This window comes from Dioscorea cayenensis, chromosome 21 (genome assembly GCF_009730915.1).
Source record: "Dioscorea cayenensis subsp. rotundata cultivar TDr96_F1 chromosome 21, TDr96_F1_v2_PseudoChromosome.rev07_lg8_w22 25.fasta, whole genome shotgun sequence".
In the NCBI taxonomy this organism is placed as follows: domain Eukaryota; kingdom Viridiplantae; phylum Streptophyta; class Magnoliopsida; order Dioscoreales; family Dioscoreaceae; genus Dioscorea; species Dioscorea cayenensis.
The window spans coordinates 596,561-614,707 of record NC_052491.1 but is presented as its reverse complement, the minus strand read 5'-3'; the positions used below and the strand labels follow the sequence as shown (position 1 = coordinate 614,707).

The following is an 18,147-nucleotide window of genomic DNA, read 5'->3' as shown; positions in this document are numbered from 1 at the left end:
TTCAATGGCTAATTAAAATCATACTAACAATAAGTATGTCTTCAATTAAGTAACTCTCCAATCATACCATTGATAGGTATTTCTTCTATTAGCCTCCATCCATATCTAGTCTTTAATCAAATCTCCTAAATATGGTCTTAATAAAATCTTACCTTCAAATTGTAACACATACCAAAAATAGCTCCACCAAGATCTCCCAAGATATTTTCCTCAAAGCCAAGACTCCTTACCACATCACCATGCTTCCCATGTCATCTTCTATGCCAAGTCACCTTGACTTGGTGTCAAATCATGCCAATTAAAGTATTTTTGCACTAACACTTGACAATAATTAAGTGAAAATAACAAATAAATAATATTTTACAGATATATATATATATATATATATATATGCTTCCAAATAAATCCACCATGCTAACAAAGCACAACTTACTTGAAAATACAGTTTGAATGAAAGATTCAACCCAACGATTAATATCTTCAATTGATTAACTTTCAAGCCAGACTTGACTTAGAAAATACATAAGATAATAATGGTAAACATACTTCAAACTTGGAAACCAAATAATAATATGTCCTCACACTAGCATAAATAAAAAACCAATCAAAGTGTTCAAATTTGAGAAGAAAAACCAGAAACAACACAAGAGCAATCCAGAGCATAATTCCATAGTAAATTTGGTAGATCACTGATAATCGCAAAAAGAAGTTGTAGTTCTAAGAAGTTTTTGGAAATGGAAAACCCAGGGAATTAAAGTCATGTCAAAGGGATAGCATGACTTCACAATGTTATAAGTTGCACATTGAATTTGAAAACAATGAAGAGAACATCTTCTCCAAATGATCTTACTTGGTATGAGCATAAGATGATTTCTAACTTGAGTAAATGCAAAAAAGAGCATCTTACTTGGCTTGAACTAATCTGAATCTTTGTAACTCTCATCCTGCAAAGGCAAGAATATTCAACAAATTAATCATTCTTAATAAGTTAATGTTATTAGTTTTAGTTACATACTTGTACATATATATGCTTCCTCCATGCTTCAAATAAGTCTACATTACTCTCATCCTGCAAAGACAAGAATATTCAACAAATTAATCATTCTTAATAAGTTAATGTCTTTCTTTGTTTCAATAAATTAGCCTGTAAGCTCCTTTTAAAAAAAAATACAATGTCCATGCATTTAATAATATTCCAATTCTTGCTGTTATAATGGGTGCATATTGATAAACTATATACATATACTAACATTCAAGGTATAATTGCCATACAGGTCCCTGTAATTGTGTACTTTCTGCCTTTTAGTCCTTGTAAAACTTTTAGGTACATTTAAGTCCTCATATTTGATCGAGTTGGGACTTTCTAGTCCGAGGCATAGATTATATTCACTGTTAGTTACAATTAAGTCATTATATTTGATCGAGTTGGGACTTTTTAGTCCCCCTATTTCATAATAAAAAAAACATTCGCCTTTAGGTACAATTAAGTCCTTATATTTGATTGATTTGGGACTTTTTAGTCCCCTAATTTCGTAATAAAAAAAGTCATGTCAGTGCAAAAGAAATGGCAAAGTTAACGCCATCTATGCCGTGGACTAGAAAGTCCCAACTCAATCAAATATGAGGACTTAAATGTACCTAAAAGTATTACAAGGACTAAAAAGGCAAAAGATACACAACTACAGGGACCTGTACGGCAATTAAACCACATTCAAACATATGGCCAACTAATAAATGCCCCTTCCAAGGAGAGATCTTATCGAGTTAATAATACAGATATAATGAATTTTAAAGCTCCTAATATATATATATATATATTAATTAATAGAACTTAACATGAATAGTAAAAAAGAATTCTATAATTAAAAAAAAATCCATACGATTGATTAATGAGTAGAAAATTATATTAATAACATGTTTTAACATTCATGAATCCACAGTACGTGTGAAGAAGTTGGAAATGATAAAAGAAAAGCATGAATCTTATATAATTACCATGCTGAAATAAGGCCGAAGATGAGATGGGATGGTGGCATCATGCCACTCTAAGCTTTCCCACCATTCTCTCTCACAATGAATGTCTATCATTCTTTGATTGTTGTCAATGGCACCTTTGAACGGAAGCTTCTTTAAATTAAGACATTGACACACTGACAGATATTTAAGTCGAGAAAAATCCAATGCAAAATTGCTTATGCTCACTAATTTGGGTAGCTTTTTTATTATTACATATTCCAATACAGGGAATGTTGGGCGGTGTTCTGAGACTTCTTGTTGTCGGATTTCTCTCTCCTCGATGTAAAATAACATTTTTATCTCTGAACAATCACTTATAACTAAAATAACTAGACATGGGAGATGCAGAACCCAATCTAAATTATCCAAATTACATTTTGATATGGATAACCCCTTCAACACATGGAAAAAAATTTCGAGGCGATAGATCTCGTCCAAATAATGTTTGCGCTTTTTGACATCACTGCATTATGAGGAGATTGAGATGACTCCACTTCCATTCATCACAAGCTCCTAAGTCTGTGAGCATGATTCAATTTGTAGTGTCTCGCAAGAATCCATGATCTTTGTAGCTTAAAGTGTCAAATGAAAGAGAGATGATATCCAAATTGTATAGGCAAAGCCAAGCTCGTTTGGCAAACATGAGAGTTGTTGGAGAACCTCTTGAGATACTTCACGATCCCTATTGCTTTGATGTGTTTCTTCAATAGCTTTTAACTCTTCCGGGTTCTACCCACCCAAATGGATTTATGGCAATGACCTTCAACTCGTAATCTTGACATAAGACCATCCTCTACCTTTGCTCAAAACTCTTGTATTTCTGCATATCAGATATTGCAATTTCTTCAAATATACCAACTCCTTTGGAAGTAATGAGATATTTGTGTCTGAAATGTTTAGGTATTGCAAATTAACCAAACATTTGATGCCCTTTGGAAGCTCTTTGATACCAGTGCCTTCAAGATTCAAATATGTCAAATTTGGCATCTGTCTGAAAAATCCTTCAGGAATATTTTTGAAACAAGAATTAGAATTTATCATTAAACACAACAAATCAGAACATTGATGAGACAAAATTGGCAAAAGCTCCACCTTCTCTTCTATAAACACTCGGTTCGCAAATCTCCAATTCTCTGCATTGATTGATGTTATTTCAACTGCGAACCTATCATATCTTTTCACTATCCATTTATTCATGTTCCTTCCACAGTCTGTTGCTATCCACATTGCCATCTCATAAATTACATCATGTAACCTCACATAACCATGATCAGAAGAATACAATAAACATGATTCCTCTAGAATCTTAAGGATATTTTCTCCTATGCCATAAGCTTCTTGCAAATTGTCAAAATCACCAATCAAACCTAATCCCATCAAAAACTCTGCAATATACTGTTTATGTTGTCCTCGCAACATGCAAATAGATAAGAAACACTCCTTGAAATCATTAGTTAGATTATCATAACTTCGAATTTCAAAAATCGGAAGTAATGATTCTTGCACACCTTGAACTACTTCAGTCTCTGAATTCTTTATTGAGTTCAAAGTAAATTTCCAATCTTGGATGATTTTTGTTTGACATGGGTCTTACCAACCACTTTCGGAGCAAGTGGCAAACCACCACACTTCTCCATCACCGCCATGCTATTTCTTTAAACTTTTCTCATCTGACTCAATAACAGCTAGATTTACATTGTCCTTGAAAAGATCCCATGCTTCATCTGATTCCAAGCATTCCACTTTGATGGTATTTTCTCCTGCACCCATCTTGGCACACACATCTTCAGATCGAGTATTGAAAAATCACTTTGTGTTTATATTGCTTGGTGGAATTATACGTCGCTATAAGGATGGGGAATTCCAAGATCAATAAGATCCACTTCTTCCCATATATTATCCAAGAGCAATACAAAGTTGCTAATTTTTAAAACATTGAAGATGTCTTCCTTACCAACGACGTTGCAAATTCAACCTTTCAGAATCTGTTTTCGAAGTTCTTCTGGCTGAATATCTTTTGAAGCTTCGATAAATAACACATGATTGAATCCCATGTTTGCATCACCTGACAATGACTGCCTGATTTTTTTCAAGAGTGTAGTCTTGCCTACACCCCCCATGCCCCATATGCCAATTATACCAACTCTTTCATCTGCCAAATAACTGCGAGCAATATCAACGTTGGAGCTGTTTTTTTGCCCCACTATTCTATGTGATTCAGGGACTGGTTTAGGAGGGTGTTGCTCTATGAATGAGACTTTTGATTGTTCTCCTTTTAACTGAGTTATTTCATTTAATAAATTGATTGCTCTTCTGCTAATGCTATACCTTGAAATACAATTCAGACAACAAGGGCCTGTAACACAACAAATTTTGCTATATTCATCCAGCAATTGTGTTACCTTCTCACCTTTTTCTCCAACCTGTTTAAAACCAATTCAGATGTTTTGAAACCTATACACATTGACATTCCTTATTATACCAAATTGAAAACACAAACCAAAAAAAAAATAAAAAAATCTTTAAGATAATTATGAGAAAAAATCATCTTGATTTAGCAACCAAAGTAAAATGTTTGACTATATTATTATTATTATTTATTTTATTTTTTTGAAGAAGTGGATATACCACAATTATTATTATTATATGTTTGACTATATTATTATTATTATTATTTTTTTTTGTGTTTCCAAATAATTCAATACGACCTTACATAATAAAAAGTTCATTTTCTCCCATGGAGAATGTTTTATATATGTTGATTTTTTTTTTAAATTATTCTTTATGTGGCAACTAATTAATAGTATAAACTAGCTAGCCAATTTAAAGTTCGTTATTTTTATTTTTTATTTTCCATGGAAGTGGATTAGTCAAAATATTAGTCCACGTCAATGTAATAAAAATAATATTTTTTAAAAAAATTATTATTTAATAAAAATTGTATGTGGTTGTTGGCATCTCAAAATCAATCAACCTGGTGAATGCACAACCACATCTAAATTATAAGGTGTATAAAAAAATAGCAACTAAAAATCAATCATATATAACATTGTAAACTGAGTCAACATTATGATAAAAATGATATTATATAATCATCATAGCAAATATTTCAAAATTATAGAAACAAAATTTGAATAAAATTACCAAATACAAGTATTAAAAAGCGTTTAAAAAGAAAGAAATACATACATATATATATATATATATATATTAAAAAGCTCATTTAAACAAAGAGAAATAAAAAAAAAAAGGAAACTTGTGGATGGAATTTAGCTTTACCTTATGAAGCCAGAGTTGAAGTTCATCAGTGGGTTGCTTTCCTCTGTTTTCAGGGAGGTTAAGCTCTCTATCAATACCATGCTTCTTGGTCATGAGATCTTTCATGGCGCTTTCTAATCTATCAAGTTTCTCTTTGGTGCAAAACACATAGCTCATGTCCTCACGTACAACTGGACTCTGTAAGCAAGAACAGCAAGGTGCAAGACATAGCTTCACCAGATCCAACATGTTGCTGAGTTTTCTTTGAAAAGACTAACAAATCACAATACCAATGCCCTGAGAAAATTGAAGAAGATGGAGTAGTGCAAACCATTTAATATTTAAGCAACAACCACCCCTCAATATAATATAATATCATATAATATTGATTAGTGCGTTAGGTAATGTATCATTGTATCAACAGCAAAGAATACATATTTACCTTTTTAAATGCCAAGATTGGCTGCGTGAGGATTCTTTTCTATGGATAAAATTTTTTTTCTATAAAACTGATTTACCTGTTTAATATTGTTTCAGCATTTAAAGGAACATTTTTTTTTAAAATACTAATAAAGTTGAAGATTTGCACCAAATTGGTGATTTTTATTTCATTAAGTTAGTCAATCATTCACAACAAATCAAACCGGAGGGATTAGCTTTCATTTTCCGTGGATTTTTGTTTTGACAGAGCAGAAAGACATGTAGCATTATATATCCCTTTTGAATGTTTTCTAATTAAATATAATTTATAGTAACAGAATATTTTTGTAAAAACTCAATTCTGTGCCTTTTGAGAAGCAGATATAAACAAAAATTGTATTTCATTTATTTTTTTAAAATTTCATAACCAATGATGTTTGAATCAATACTACATAATGTGCATTATTAAGACATACATTGGTTATATTTTTATTACCAAATAATTGACCACCATCGCATCTAAATAAACATTCAATTAAATTCTCATGTTGTAATCAAACATGATCAATGATTGATCATATTTCAACATCTCTATAATAATAATAATAATAATAATAATAATAATAGTAGGGAAGTAACTATTAACCCATCCCAAGATTGCTTATCTCCAATAAATCCCTCTCAATTTTGGGTATTGCATAAAAATCCCTCTTTTTAACCCATAGCCATGACGCCAATAACGGAGGAGAATATGTTGTTATGGCCTCATGAAACTACTATCTACTCTTGATTCTTATCCCACATTCAAATATAAAGAAAAATTATGTAAACAACCTTTCTTTCCTCGGAACATGATAAGTGCTAGAAAGTTCATATTTTTCTATATCATTTACACTACATTCGACATGGAATTTGACATGTCTATCACCTAATTAGTACGAAATTTCATTCTTTTATTCACCACGGCCTTTATTTCTGTTTTAGGGGAAAAAAGAAGAGAATTCAAGGGCGTTTTGAAGTAAAATAGGCTAAATTGCTGAATCGAGAGTTTCACCACGACTTACAATGCCCGTGGTGACATATGACTCACTAACGTTGTTCTACACTCACCGCTACCTTTATCAAGCCATGGCAGTATGGAACCCCTGGAAGCAACACTGAAGGCACAACAACGTCACAATAGCCGTTGTCAAAACCCATCACGATCGTGATCTAGCCACACAATGCCCGAGAGACCCATGTTAGGGACCACGAAGTTTTAGCCCAAAGCTAATGATTTACTCTCACCACGAGCATCACAACACTGGTGGGCGAGATAAATGTTGGACTCAGTTCTATAAATACCATAGTTTTCTCTAAATTCGGGAAATTTATTTTGCTGAATATGGAAGGGCTGCTGGAGTTCTAGAGATCTGAGTAGCTAGAGACGACTTTCAAGCATATTTCAGCAGATTCTGGCTATTTTCTCAAGGGTAGTTCAACAATCATCCTTAGAGGAGGGCGCGTGAAGAGATTCATTGTCGTTTTGTCAATCTTGGGATCCTCTTACTCCAACCCTCTGAGACCTATTGGAGGGAGTTAGGCTAAGAATTCTTTAAAACGCATATTTGTCTTTTGGTCTTATGGCTTTCTCTTGCTTTAATGCTTTATTTTAGGATCCATAAGAACCCAATTCGAGGGGAATTGTATGTCTAGGTCTCTCGATTATTATTTATGAATCTTGATTGTTTAATTTAATAAATCTTTCTAGCTTATGTGATTTATTGCATGTTTCTTGATTATATTCTTCTTAATGTGGATGAGGAAGATATGCTCTTATTTATAATAAGTGAGTAAACTTCCCATTTTCTAGTATATTTTAAATTGAAAAAATAAAAATTGAAAACGGGAAAAGTTTCACTGCTTTTCACCGACCACAGATTTTTTAGAATAATCCCAAACATTCGTAGAATTTAAGAATATTTTTTTCAATATTTAAAAAAGTTCGTAATATATGTCTATTAAATACCTATGTCATTTATTATTTATTTTAAATATTATAATATTTAAAATTACTCAAATTATGTTTATTAAAATTTACTTTAATTATTATAATTAATTATTATTATTTAATTAAATCTTAACTAGGGCAAAAATGTCAATTTACCTGGGTTAATAGTATTTATCTCTATGCCTGATAATTTTGAGTGTAATTGAAATACTTTTACTATGATAACGTATAATCCCAATAAATACTCATCTCAAAGCTTGTTGTAATGTACTCAAAACATAGTTATATATTAATATTTATAATCAATTCTTATTCAGATAGTATTCTAACCTCAATTCAAACACCTCTCTTAATGCGGCATTTTGGGAAACAAAAGTGTATGATTAATTAACACTCAGCCAAATTCAAGCTTTGGAAGCGCCACGCCAATCAAGGCTTTGCATTACACATTTGATTTTCTTCAATGCGAAGAGACCACACTTTATACATAGCCTTGTCACTCGTGTTTTGCTAAGCTCCATATGTGGGGTGTGTTTAAGTGGTCTGGGTGTTTGGGGTGGAAGATGGGCAGAATTAGTGGCCATTTGTTGGAGTCCTATGCGTCGCCATAACAAGCTTGATTTGGAAATAAAAGAAGATCCAAATGATATGTGAGCGGGTTGTGCAAAAGGGCTGGGGCCTTTGAAAACAATATGGCTAGACTCATACAAAAGGCAAAATCTCATGCTACCTCCATGAATGCATGCAGAACAGTAGGTCCACAAGTCCGTAAACTTGAACAACTGGTGCGATTAATCTTTGATGCAGTAATCAAAAAGCGGGTGCTATTGCATTTGTTAGTTCTGGATTGGTTTGGGAGATTTATGGATGGCTGTCATTCCCAAGTTTTTCATGGGATCACTTGGCCTCAATCTCATTGGAGCTGATGGAGATAATTAAGAGAGGTACCCACTTGGATTAAAGAGAGAGAGAGAGGATACAATCTTGTAATTGTGGGAGAGTGATTCTTCTTCAGTAGTGCAGCTTTATTCATGCTACAAAAGAGCTCCTACTTGTATTGGATTGTTGGTACATGATTGAAAGATAAACTTAATATTTTTATCTCAAGTTAGAGTTGTGGGATTAATTTTGATAGCCACTAAGTTTTGAACTTTTTCTTCCCGCTACCAAGCTTTTAATTTTGTATCGTAACGTTACTTAAGTCTGATTTTGTTTCAATCGAGGCATACTCGCGAGTGACGACATCCACGCCGCCGACGCGACGCCTGGACACTCGCGCAAAGATAGTTCGCGTCGCGGTCCCCGCGCCCCGATACGGAGCTCCACGCCACCACTCGCCCACGCCAAGAACTTGTCCATCGCCAAGCAGCGTCAGCCACCAAACCCCAACCCTAACACTTTGTTATTTGATTTCGCCATTGTTTTTCAATCAGTATCAAACCATGCTACTAACTCTCACGACGCGACAAGTCTCACCGATGATGGACAAAGCCGGGCTAACGTGGAGATTCCATCCTCGATCGAGGACGTGGGGCGAAGTTGCGCCGATCGTGCTCCCAGATCCACGCCGCCAGCACTTTGCGAGCTGGGCTCACCGTGCAGAACCCTCCCAAGCACGTAAATCAAACTCGAGTAACCTTTACGATACAAATTAAAACTTGGTAACCGGAGCTCAAAAACTTAGTGACCTATCAAAAATTAATCCGTCTCATATAGAGGTTGGTGAACTGTGTTGCTCATTCGCCAGCGAGGGCGTCACATTGCTTGTCTGGCCTTCATGTTTGGGGTTATATAACCCTCCAGATTATATTTTATTTGTTTTGTCAAATGCTTAACGAATTAAATGTCTTTAGCTTTCTAAAGAGAAATGTATCAAACACAAACACTGTTTGACATGCTTATATTAAGGATTTGAATCTCTTTTCCCTCCAACAGCTTGTTTATATTGTTAAAAACCAAAAACAAAAACTAAATCAATTACAAATTCATAAAAACAAATAAATATTTAAAAATAAAGTATTATAAATACATACTAGTCCAAATGAAAAAAAAACACTTAGACTAGTAGACATATATATAGTTAAAAATAATCTTTATATTATTATTATTATTATTATTATTATTATTATTATTATCGACAACTACAACTAGAGGTGGGCATCGGGATCATTAACCGGCCCGGGTGGCCCCGACCCATCGGGTTGTGGCTCACCGCCCACCGACCCTGACCCGACTCGCCCTGCGTAGAACCCGCTAGGCCGGTCGCCCATTGAACACGGCGGGATAGAGTATGTGAAGCCGGGCCCGGAACCGGCCCTGGCTTCCACGTTGCGAGCTCAGCGGGCGCGAGCCGAGTTGGCCCACCCGATTAAAAACATTAAAAAATTCTAAAAAATTCAGAAAATTCAGAAAAATAGGATCGAAAATTGTAACGAGTTAGGGGCCGTGGTAGGCCCACCGCCCATAGGTTAGCAAGTTCAACCTGCAGAATCCCATTGCTCTCCATGACGGGCCGGTTCTCGGGGTCGGGCTGATTGACCACGCCCACCTCTAACTACAATAATGAACACTACACCAAATGAGGGGTTTTGAGGCAGTTTTCAAAGTTTTAACTGCTTCCATAGCTAAAATAACAAGTGTAGAAGTGGTTATAAACGCCTTTACACCAAATAATTTCTTATCCTACTCAATTGATTTAGAGGTGGTTAATAATTTCTTATGGTTGTAACGGCCTTTGTACCTAATAATTTCTTATTCTTTTCAATTGATTTAGAGGTAGTTATAACCGCCTCTAAAACTATTATTTTTCTAACATGTTCATACTTATAAAACCAGTTATAATCACCTCTAAATTTATTCTTTAGTTGAATTAAATTTTAATTTATTTTTCTACTAATAATAAATAAATTTGTTTTAACTTGTAAATAAAAAAAACATGAATCTTTCAATATATTTAAAAGTATTCTAAATTAAATTTTTAGAAACTTTAATTGACAAGTAATGAGCTCAAATGCAATGTATTTTGATTAATAACAAAATATAAAGAGTTTTACACTATTTGTCTATATTTATTACAAAATATTTTTTTGCTTAATTACTTAAAGTAAAAAACTTCTTGTATCCTCTTAATCTTCAACCCTCACGATCTTTAACCATTTTAACCATTAATTCTCCTACATAAGTATACAAACATTATCAAATAAAGAAACAAAAGATGGATTGACTTGTCAGCAGCACAAGGGATGCAATGTAAAGAAGCAAAAGATGGATTGACTTGTCAACCAACTAATAGGATTGAAGGACCTCCACTCAGCATTAAAGTAGCTGGGAGATCTCTCACCGTCACTGCAGCCAATGAGAGCTTAGTTTAATGTAACCTTTATGGCTTTTCTAGTACTAGGTTTTAATTAACGTTGTTTTGTATTAGAACTCTAAAGTCATGATGAAGAACTTTTTTTGAAAGCTTTTTAATAGATTTGGTTTAGCCCAATAGGAAGTATGGGCAAAAATATTCTCTCTGAAAACAGCTCCACCTTTTTAACTTTGTATCTTTCTGGTTACTGAAACTGTATCCTTTTTGGGTACTGAATTTTGACAGTGCGATCCTGAACATGTACGTCTCCCTTTTTGCTTACCAGTCTTAGTTTTCAGTTTGTTTTCCTTGTCTCATGGTTTCTCCTTCGATTGAGGAGCGCTAAGCAGGAATCAAGACCGATCGAGTTTGTGCCATTTGTAATCGAGGATCAGGTCGTTGGTAAATCTTTATTTATCAGCTTTCATAGTTTTCTCAGAAAAAGAAAGATCTTTCAAAATGGATTCCATGTTGTTGATCTTATGCAGGTTTGTGGATCATTTGAAAGAGTTTCCCGGTGTTTTTACGTGTTTGTTGGGTAATGGTGACCATCGCTTTGATGATGGCCATGTCACTTTTTCATGAGTCTCCTCTCAACGCCAGGAGAGAGGACGAGAGCGGTTGCGGGTGTCATCAAATGCTTGAGAGAATTGATTCCAGGTATCAGCAGTGAGGTATTCGTTGTCACTTCATTATATGTTTTTTTGTAGTTTTTTAAATACAAAGTAAACCTTTGTTTTTTTAAATTGTTCTATGCTAACATTTTCAGTGTTGTTGATAATCTACAAACAGCATTACCCCTGTGACATCTTCTTTTGGGGTACCTGCATTCTTTCTCTCTTGAACGTGCGGCTGCTCCTTTACTTTGGCATAAAGGTTTTCTGTTCCTTCTGAAGTAATTTTTTGGTGTCTTTCCCTAGTGCTTTGCCACATGTATTCTAATGGAAGTGCTTTGACTTGATTGCATATGGTTTCTGAACAAGAAAAGAAAGTGTTTTATGCCCGCGTGATTTTTATGCTTGATTGATTTTATTCTCTACCTAGTCAAGTTCATTGATGACTTTTAGTTTGTAATGTTCTGGTCTTTCGAGCATGTACATTTTTGAAGTTCTAGTTATCATATCTCACAATTTAGCAATCTTGTTGTTCAGTTTGTAATGTTGTAACAGTTTCAGGTCCTTCAGAATGACAATTTGTGAACCAGCATCTCATAAAAAAGAGATAAGATATTCAAATCAAATTAAAGAGATAGGTACCAGTAAGAATCACCTGATCAACACGCAACTGGTTACCATGAATTTCAATCATTCTCATATCAGCAGGAACTTTGCTAACCAACCATTTTATAAAAAGGTCAAACCTAACTTGATATAATAGAACACTTACACGCCAAAAGCCATATCATCATACCCTCAACTTCAACAACATCACTAGGAACTAACTGTGGCAGGGAGCATCGAGAAACAACCTACAATCATTCATTCAGGAAATTAGAAGCTGTCCACAAACGGAAGCAACTAGTATGACCAAAAATCATCAGTAGAGTAAGCATAATAAAATAGTGTTGTAACAGGCTATTGACAATGATATCATATTCTTCCATCTATAGGTATTACCAAGGCCAAGAATCAACATGACTTTCATGCTCCATACAAATTACCAAGGCCAAGAATCAACATGACTTTCATGCTCCATACAAATTCCAACGGAAACAAAGAAAGGCAAATAAGATAACCATCTTCCAGCAAAGAAATGAAATATTACATCAAAATTGTAGTGTGACTTCAGATTCTGATTTAAATTTTGTTCAGAAGTGACGTCTACAGAATCTCCAGGTGACATGGCATATTTATGACATGCATGCCCTATTGAATGAAAGGTTATTGAATTTCATACAACTCAATGCAATCTACATCTCCTTGTAATAACAGCAATTCCTTGAGAGAAAGATGAATTAAGGAAAAATGTGATAACCACTTTTAATCCTAATCTAACTCCATCATTTTGAATAAGAAAAATTTTCACACCCATGAACTTAAACTCAGGTATATATTTCATTGATTTAAACATTTAAATCAGGACACATGCATCATGAAAAAATATTGGTCCATCACATGCTAGGCAAAAGAACTCAATCCAGGGCATTGCCTGGCTACATGAACAATTTAAAGATCCACAGCAGGGGCTGGACTAGCAATGTACCAGTTCAAGAATCAAAGCTTAAAATGTACTTACCATATAATAGTAAATAAAATGATATCGTGGTCAACAATGAATACTAATGAAGGTAAATGCAATGAGCTAGCTACATGGACTCCAAACTCATATATATCACAAGAAAAACTGAATAAAAATGGACTCTAATTCAATAATGATAGTAGAATATGCACAAAAATAAGGAACTATAAATTCACCCTCCCAAAGATATGAGAAACTAGAATAAGCAGGAGTTACGGAAACTACACGAAAGGAAACAGACTCACCCTTCTCTGGTCATTACCCTTGTCCAGATGATTCTTGATGGCGGCCTCTTATAAGCTTTTTCAACTCATCTTGGCTCGCATTCTGCGAGACGCCAAGAATCCTTATAATACTTGGTATTATTACTCCTCCCTTTGATGAATGACCAAACATTGTCTCTTGATCTCCACGAAATCCTCCACACGAAAGCAAATTGCAAGCAATCACATACAAATCAAATCAAAAACCAATTTTCCAAAAACCTAGATCGAAGAATAAAAATTCAAAAATCAAGAACCCAACCCAAAACATCCCATCCAATACAGCATGCTTCAAATTAATTCAAAAATTACCAAAAATTCAACTCAAAAAGGAACCAAAGTGCTCCCACCTTGAATCACATCAAAATCTACCAAAACACACACACAAATTTAAAATCACAGAGACAAAAACAAAGGGTTTACCAAGCGGAGTGAGCTGCAGATGAACTCCTGATTCGAATCGGGGAGAATCGAAGCCCTAATCCGAAATGCTCTTTTGTTTATCTTTTGAATTTGGGAAACCTCGAGCGGCGTTTGCAGTTTATAGAGACTTCGTTCTGCAGACACAAAGAGGGGAGAGATAGAGGGTTTTGTTAAACCGGTTATGTATTAGTATATATATATTCGATTATCGAGGTGGTTTTTAAAAACCCCCTCTAAACATGCTCTTCTAAAAATTAAAAATAATGTAGTGGCAGTAGAAATAGTTAATGTTAGGTTTTATATGGCCAAATAACATCTTCATCCCCTTGCAATTAGGGTTAGGTCTGGGGGCTAGGATTACGGCTCTTAGAATCCAAGATGCTCTTCACCCGGCCGGTGGTGGAGGTGGTATGGCGGTCATCGAAGGGCTTAAACTAGGGGGTCATTTATTTTCTTTTGGTTAACCTTTTCCCTTTTTCATCTGACGCCGATCAACGACTTCCCACTCGCTGGCATGACCCATGAATTTAGCTCTCAAAATTCTCGCTAAAATAAAAAGCTTAATATTCTCACATTCGTCACCCTTTTTAATTCCTTCTGATTAGCTCAACCACTGCCTCTCCTTGGGCTCAACTACCTACTTAGCCATGCGTAACCAAAACTCTACTCCAGAAGGGGTAGCATCAGCCAATACAGTGATGATGTTATGTAACAGTCATTAATTTTATTAAAACTTAAAAATTTTAGTAATTTTAAATAAGAAAAATTTCATTAATCGAATACATTTGTCATGCACATTATCAATTTATCTTAATTATTATTATAAAGTTTAGAATATTGTTTTATAATTTTTAAAATTTTCACAATTTCTTTTGACTTGTTTTAATTAATAAAATTATTAAAAACTTACCATGGAATCTCTAGGATTGAAACCGTGTGCTGCCCACATCATTCAACTCTCATAAACCACTCTGCCTCATGTCCATTACTTATTAGCTAGATACAAATAAAAATATTATTAAACATTAATATTTGTATATTTATTGAGACAGCTTCTAAGGTGTCTGCCACCTTGCCTCGACTGTCACACCCATGTATCCTGCCCTCGACTCTATGGTTAAGGGAGCTTTTTATTCTCACCCGTGCTGGTTTTTGGATTTCTCATCCTCATCAAGGTGCATCGCCTTTAGTTGCTTAACGATGCATCGTCTTTAGCATCGAATGTGTGCAACATACATTATAAAACGTCTAGAAGTCGCAACATGCTTTGTAAGCTTACCAATCGAGCATGTTTAGAAGAGTTTACCTTTCTTCCCGTGCTGCATCAAATACCTTATTTCGTAATAGATTTTGATAATGTGTTATTATTTAGAAGAGTTTTGCTTGTGCTACAACAAGTATGGATATCGCTTGATTCTTAGTGTACACTACAAGGTAAATTTTTTCATGTAGTCATTGTTATGGATTTCCACTTTGATCATCGTGTTTCAATTTGTTTTTTTGGTCATTAGGTTATTGATTTGTTTTCACCCTGTGGTCACTTGGGGCTTTCCTTGCTCATCTTGAATGACGTGCGCCGGAAATGCCACGCTATTATTTTTTTAATATTTTTCATCCCACCGAGAGATGCCTGGGACTTGGCCAATATATCCCAAATATGTCGACTGAATATTATTTAATCCTAGTCAAGATCCAGCTAATCTTCTCTTTTCCCGCATTCTATGCTAGGGTTCATCCTCCAAACCGAGAGGAAGGGAATTGATCCAGAGAGGGAGACATCCGATCCGAGAGAGTAAATCACGCCGTTTTTCTCCATTAGTGCCGAAGCGAGATATAGACACGTTTTTTCTCCACCAATGCGTCGAAGCGAGAGAGGAACCATATGCTATCGTAGCCGAGTAGAGGTATAACCCCAATCGGGAATCCGAGACAAAGGTAGAAATTTGTTCATGTGTGCCCGGTTCTTTTTTGCTTATAATTTTCATGTAACTATTTTTGTGGATCGGCAATGGTTCACTTCTCACAAAATATATTTTCTCGAACGGTGCAAATGGTTGTTTTAATGATCGAAGCTTGCGCCATTGAGAAAGATCAAAGAGTGGTTGTATTGATTTCATTTGGCGCTAAATGGATCGATTTCATCAAGGTCATCCGGAGACTTGCCATTCTACCAAGGCGACATCCAGACTTCTCAATTGATTTAGTATTTCGTAGACATCTAAGATGAGCAATAACCCTGTGGAAGGGACGGTATTTGCAATATGCGTCGATGAGAAATAACTTGGTTCGCTTTCAGTTTTCCTGCCAAAATCGTCAATCTGAATAAAAATTACAGAAACGTAATCCCGGAATGTAGAAGAGAACATCACCAATACAATTGTCTTCAAGCATAATCATAATAAATATACAATTGATATACAATTGATTCCCTGGAATTCAAAGAGCAAAATTGGTCGAATAAGAACATTAACTTCTTTTTCTCTGCTTTTCGCTTTTCTAAGCGAATCGAGGTCAAAAAACCTAATAAAATTAACAAGAATGAATCCCGGTAACGAATAGAACATCGCCTAAATACAACGTCATACAATCAAAATAAATATACAATTGATTCCCCGGAATTCCAAGACAAAATTGGCTTCAATATTTATTTTCACAGTAATTCCAAGATGGAATTGGTCAATCGTAATTGTCGTTAATTCCATAAAATTTAAAAACACACAAAACACTGCTGTAGCGTTTTTACCATTTTTACAACCACAAAAACAGAAGTCGACAGCTAGGTCCTCGAAAATTTTAAAGAATTAAACGCAGAGAGTCAGATTTTTTAATACCATTTCGACAAACTACACAAAACACAAATTGACAGCTCCCTCACACTACTATTCTCCGATCCATGCAAAAATTTTGTCACACATGCCTTCCGTGAGTAAGAATCTCTTTGCCATAGCTTCTTTATGGTCTCCTGTATGCACTGCTCCTCCAAGCCCGTGTGGAAGCCAAACTTTCCTTTTTCCGCCTTTTGAGAGTCGGGTTTGCCGCTCTAAATTCTCACCACACCCTACTGTTGATTGTGTTGGTCTTGGTCGTGGAAAATGCTTTCTCGCTTGGCTTTGAGAGCTATCTGCATCACCAAGCTAGGCAAAATGTCTTCCAAGCTTCCCATCTCCACCTTAAACTGCTGTTATGATAGGCTCGTCGCAAGAGCGTATTCCCCACCGCACTTCGAGAATTAAATGCTTCATCAAATATATGTCGCGACATCTCCGCAAGTATTAAAAAAGATACCCAAATTCTGTGCATCCGGCCTCGAAGTCCCAATTGTTGTAGAGGTCAAGATAACCCGAGATATTTCCTAGGTAACCTGCCCTTGCTTGCCCTTCTTTAAATTTAAGCGTTTTTCTACTCCCCTCGAGGGCAATTTTCCCCACACGTATGTTTCCACCTCCAAATGCTTACGTTGTTGTTTGATTAGTGGTTTGACTTAATTGATAATTTCATAGAAACAATTTTTCATCATAAACTGCAGAAACAATTTTGTAAATAAATCAACTACCAGACAAGAAGTAGTTTTCCCGGGCTTCCCACTTATGTGTAAGTGGTTTGCCCAAAGGGTTACTCCTACCTGCAATTTTTATATAATTAAATGCTTCATCAAATATATCTTGCACATCTCCTCAAGTATTAAAAGATAATTGCACTTTGCATCCGCCCAGTCCCAATTGTAGAGTCAAGATAACCCGAGAGATATTTTCCTGTGTAACTCGCCTCCCTGCTTGCCCTCGGACAGAAGCGTTGTTTTCCATTCCCTGAGGGCAATTTTCCCACATTTATGTTTCCACCCTCCAACTGCCTAAGAATTTCATATATAAACAAATTTTCATCATAAATCAATAGAAACAATTTTGTTAATTAAATCAACTAATCAGAGCATAGGGTGAAGCCGCCTGGCTTCCACTTGCTTTGAGTCTCCTCAGACATCATGCTACCTGCACGTAATTTCGGTATATATGATCAGCCCATTAGAATGTTACTCATCTACATTAAAATGATAAGTTTTTAGTATATTATAAGGAAGATGTTTTGTCTCATGCATGCCTTTCCTTCAAAAATCATAGAACATACCCATAACATTGGTGAAGTGATCCCAAGAACATGTGGATCACCCAGTCTTATAGGATCTATGTCGG

At 35.2% G+C, this 18,147-nt stretch overlaps 2 protein-coding genes across 2 annotated transcripts; both read right to left on the bottom strand.

Annotated features, from left to right (window-relative positions):
* Positions 1-451: 451 nt before the first annotated feature.
* On the bottom strand, positions 452-2,396 carry LOC120252521 (disease resistance protein At4g27190-like). Its single transcript, XM_039260692.1, has 3 exons — positions 1,996-2,396; positions 1,016-1,069; positions 452-944 (listed from the first exon to the last, which is right to left on the bottom strand). Exons 1-3 carry the CDS (start codon positions 2,308-2,310, stop codon positions 918-920), a joined length of 396 nt encoding a protein of 131 aa, XP_039116626.1. The 5' UTR covers positions 2,311-2,396; the 3' UTR covers positions 452-917.
* A 1,590-nt stretch (positions 2,397-3,986) lies between these two features.
* On the bottom strand, positions 3,987-5,589 carry LOC120252585 (probable disease resistance protein At1g62630). The gene is made up of 2 exons (XM_039260770.1): positions 5,296-5,589; positions 3,987-4,439 (listed from the first exon to the last, which is right to left on the bottom strand). Exons 1-2 carry the CDS (start codon positions 5,521-5,523, stop codon positions 3,987-3,989), a joined length of 681 nt encoding a protein of 226 aa, XP_039116704.1. The 5' UTR covers positions 5,524-5,589.
* Positions 5,590-18,147: the final 12,558 nt, after the last annotated feature.

Excerpts from the sequence above, each read along its gene's own strand:
- LOC120252521 (XM_039260692.1), bottom strand. The coding sequence starts at position 2,310 with ATGTTATTTTACATCGAGGAGAGAGAAATCCGACAACAAGAAGTCTCA. Across the intron at positions 1,070-1,995 it reads TTCGGCCTTATTTCAGCATG|GATGAGAGTAATGTAGACTT; the intron begins GTAATTATATAA and ends TTGTCTTTGCAG. Across the intron at positions 945-1,015 it reads GGAAGCATATATATGTACAA|GATGAGAGTTACAAAGATTC; the intron begins GTATGTAACTAA and ends TTGCCTTTGCAG.
- LOC120252585 (XM_039260770.1), bottom strand. The coding sequence starts at position 5,523 with ATGTTGGATCTGGTGAAGCTATGTCTTGCACCTTGCTGTTCTTGCTTA. Across the intron at positions 4,440-5,295 it reads TTCAACTCTGGCTTCATAAG|GTTGGAGAAAAAGGTGAGAA; the intron begins GTAAAGCTAAAT and ends GGTTTTAAACAG.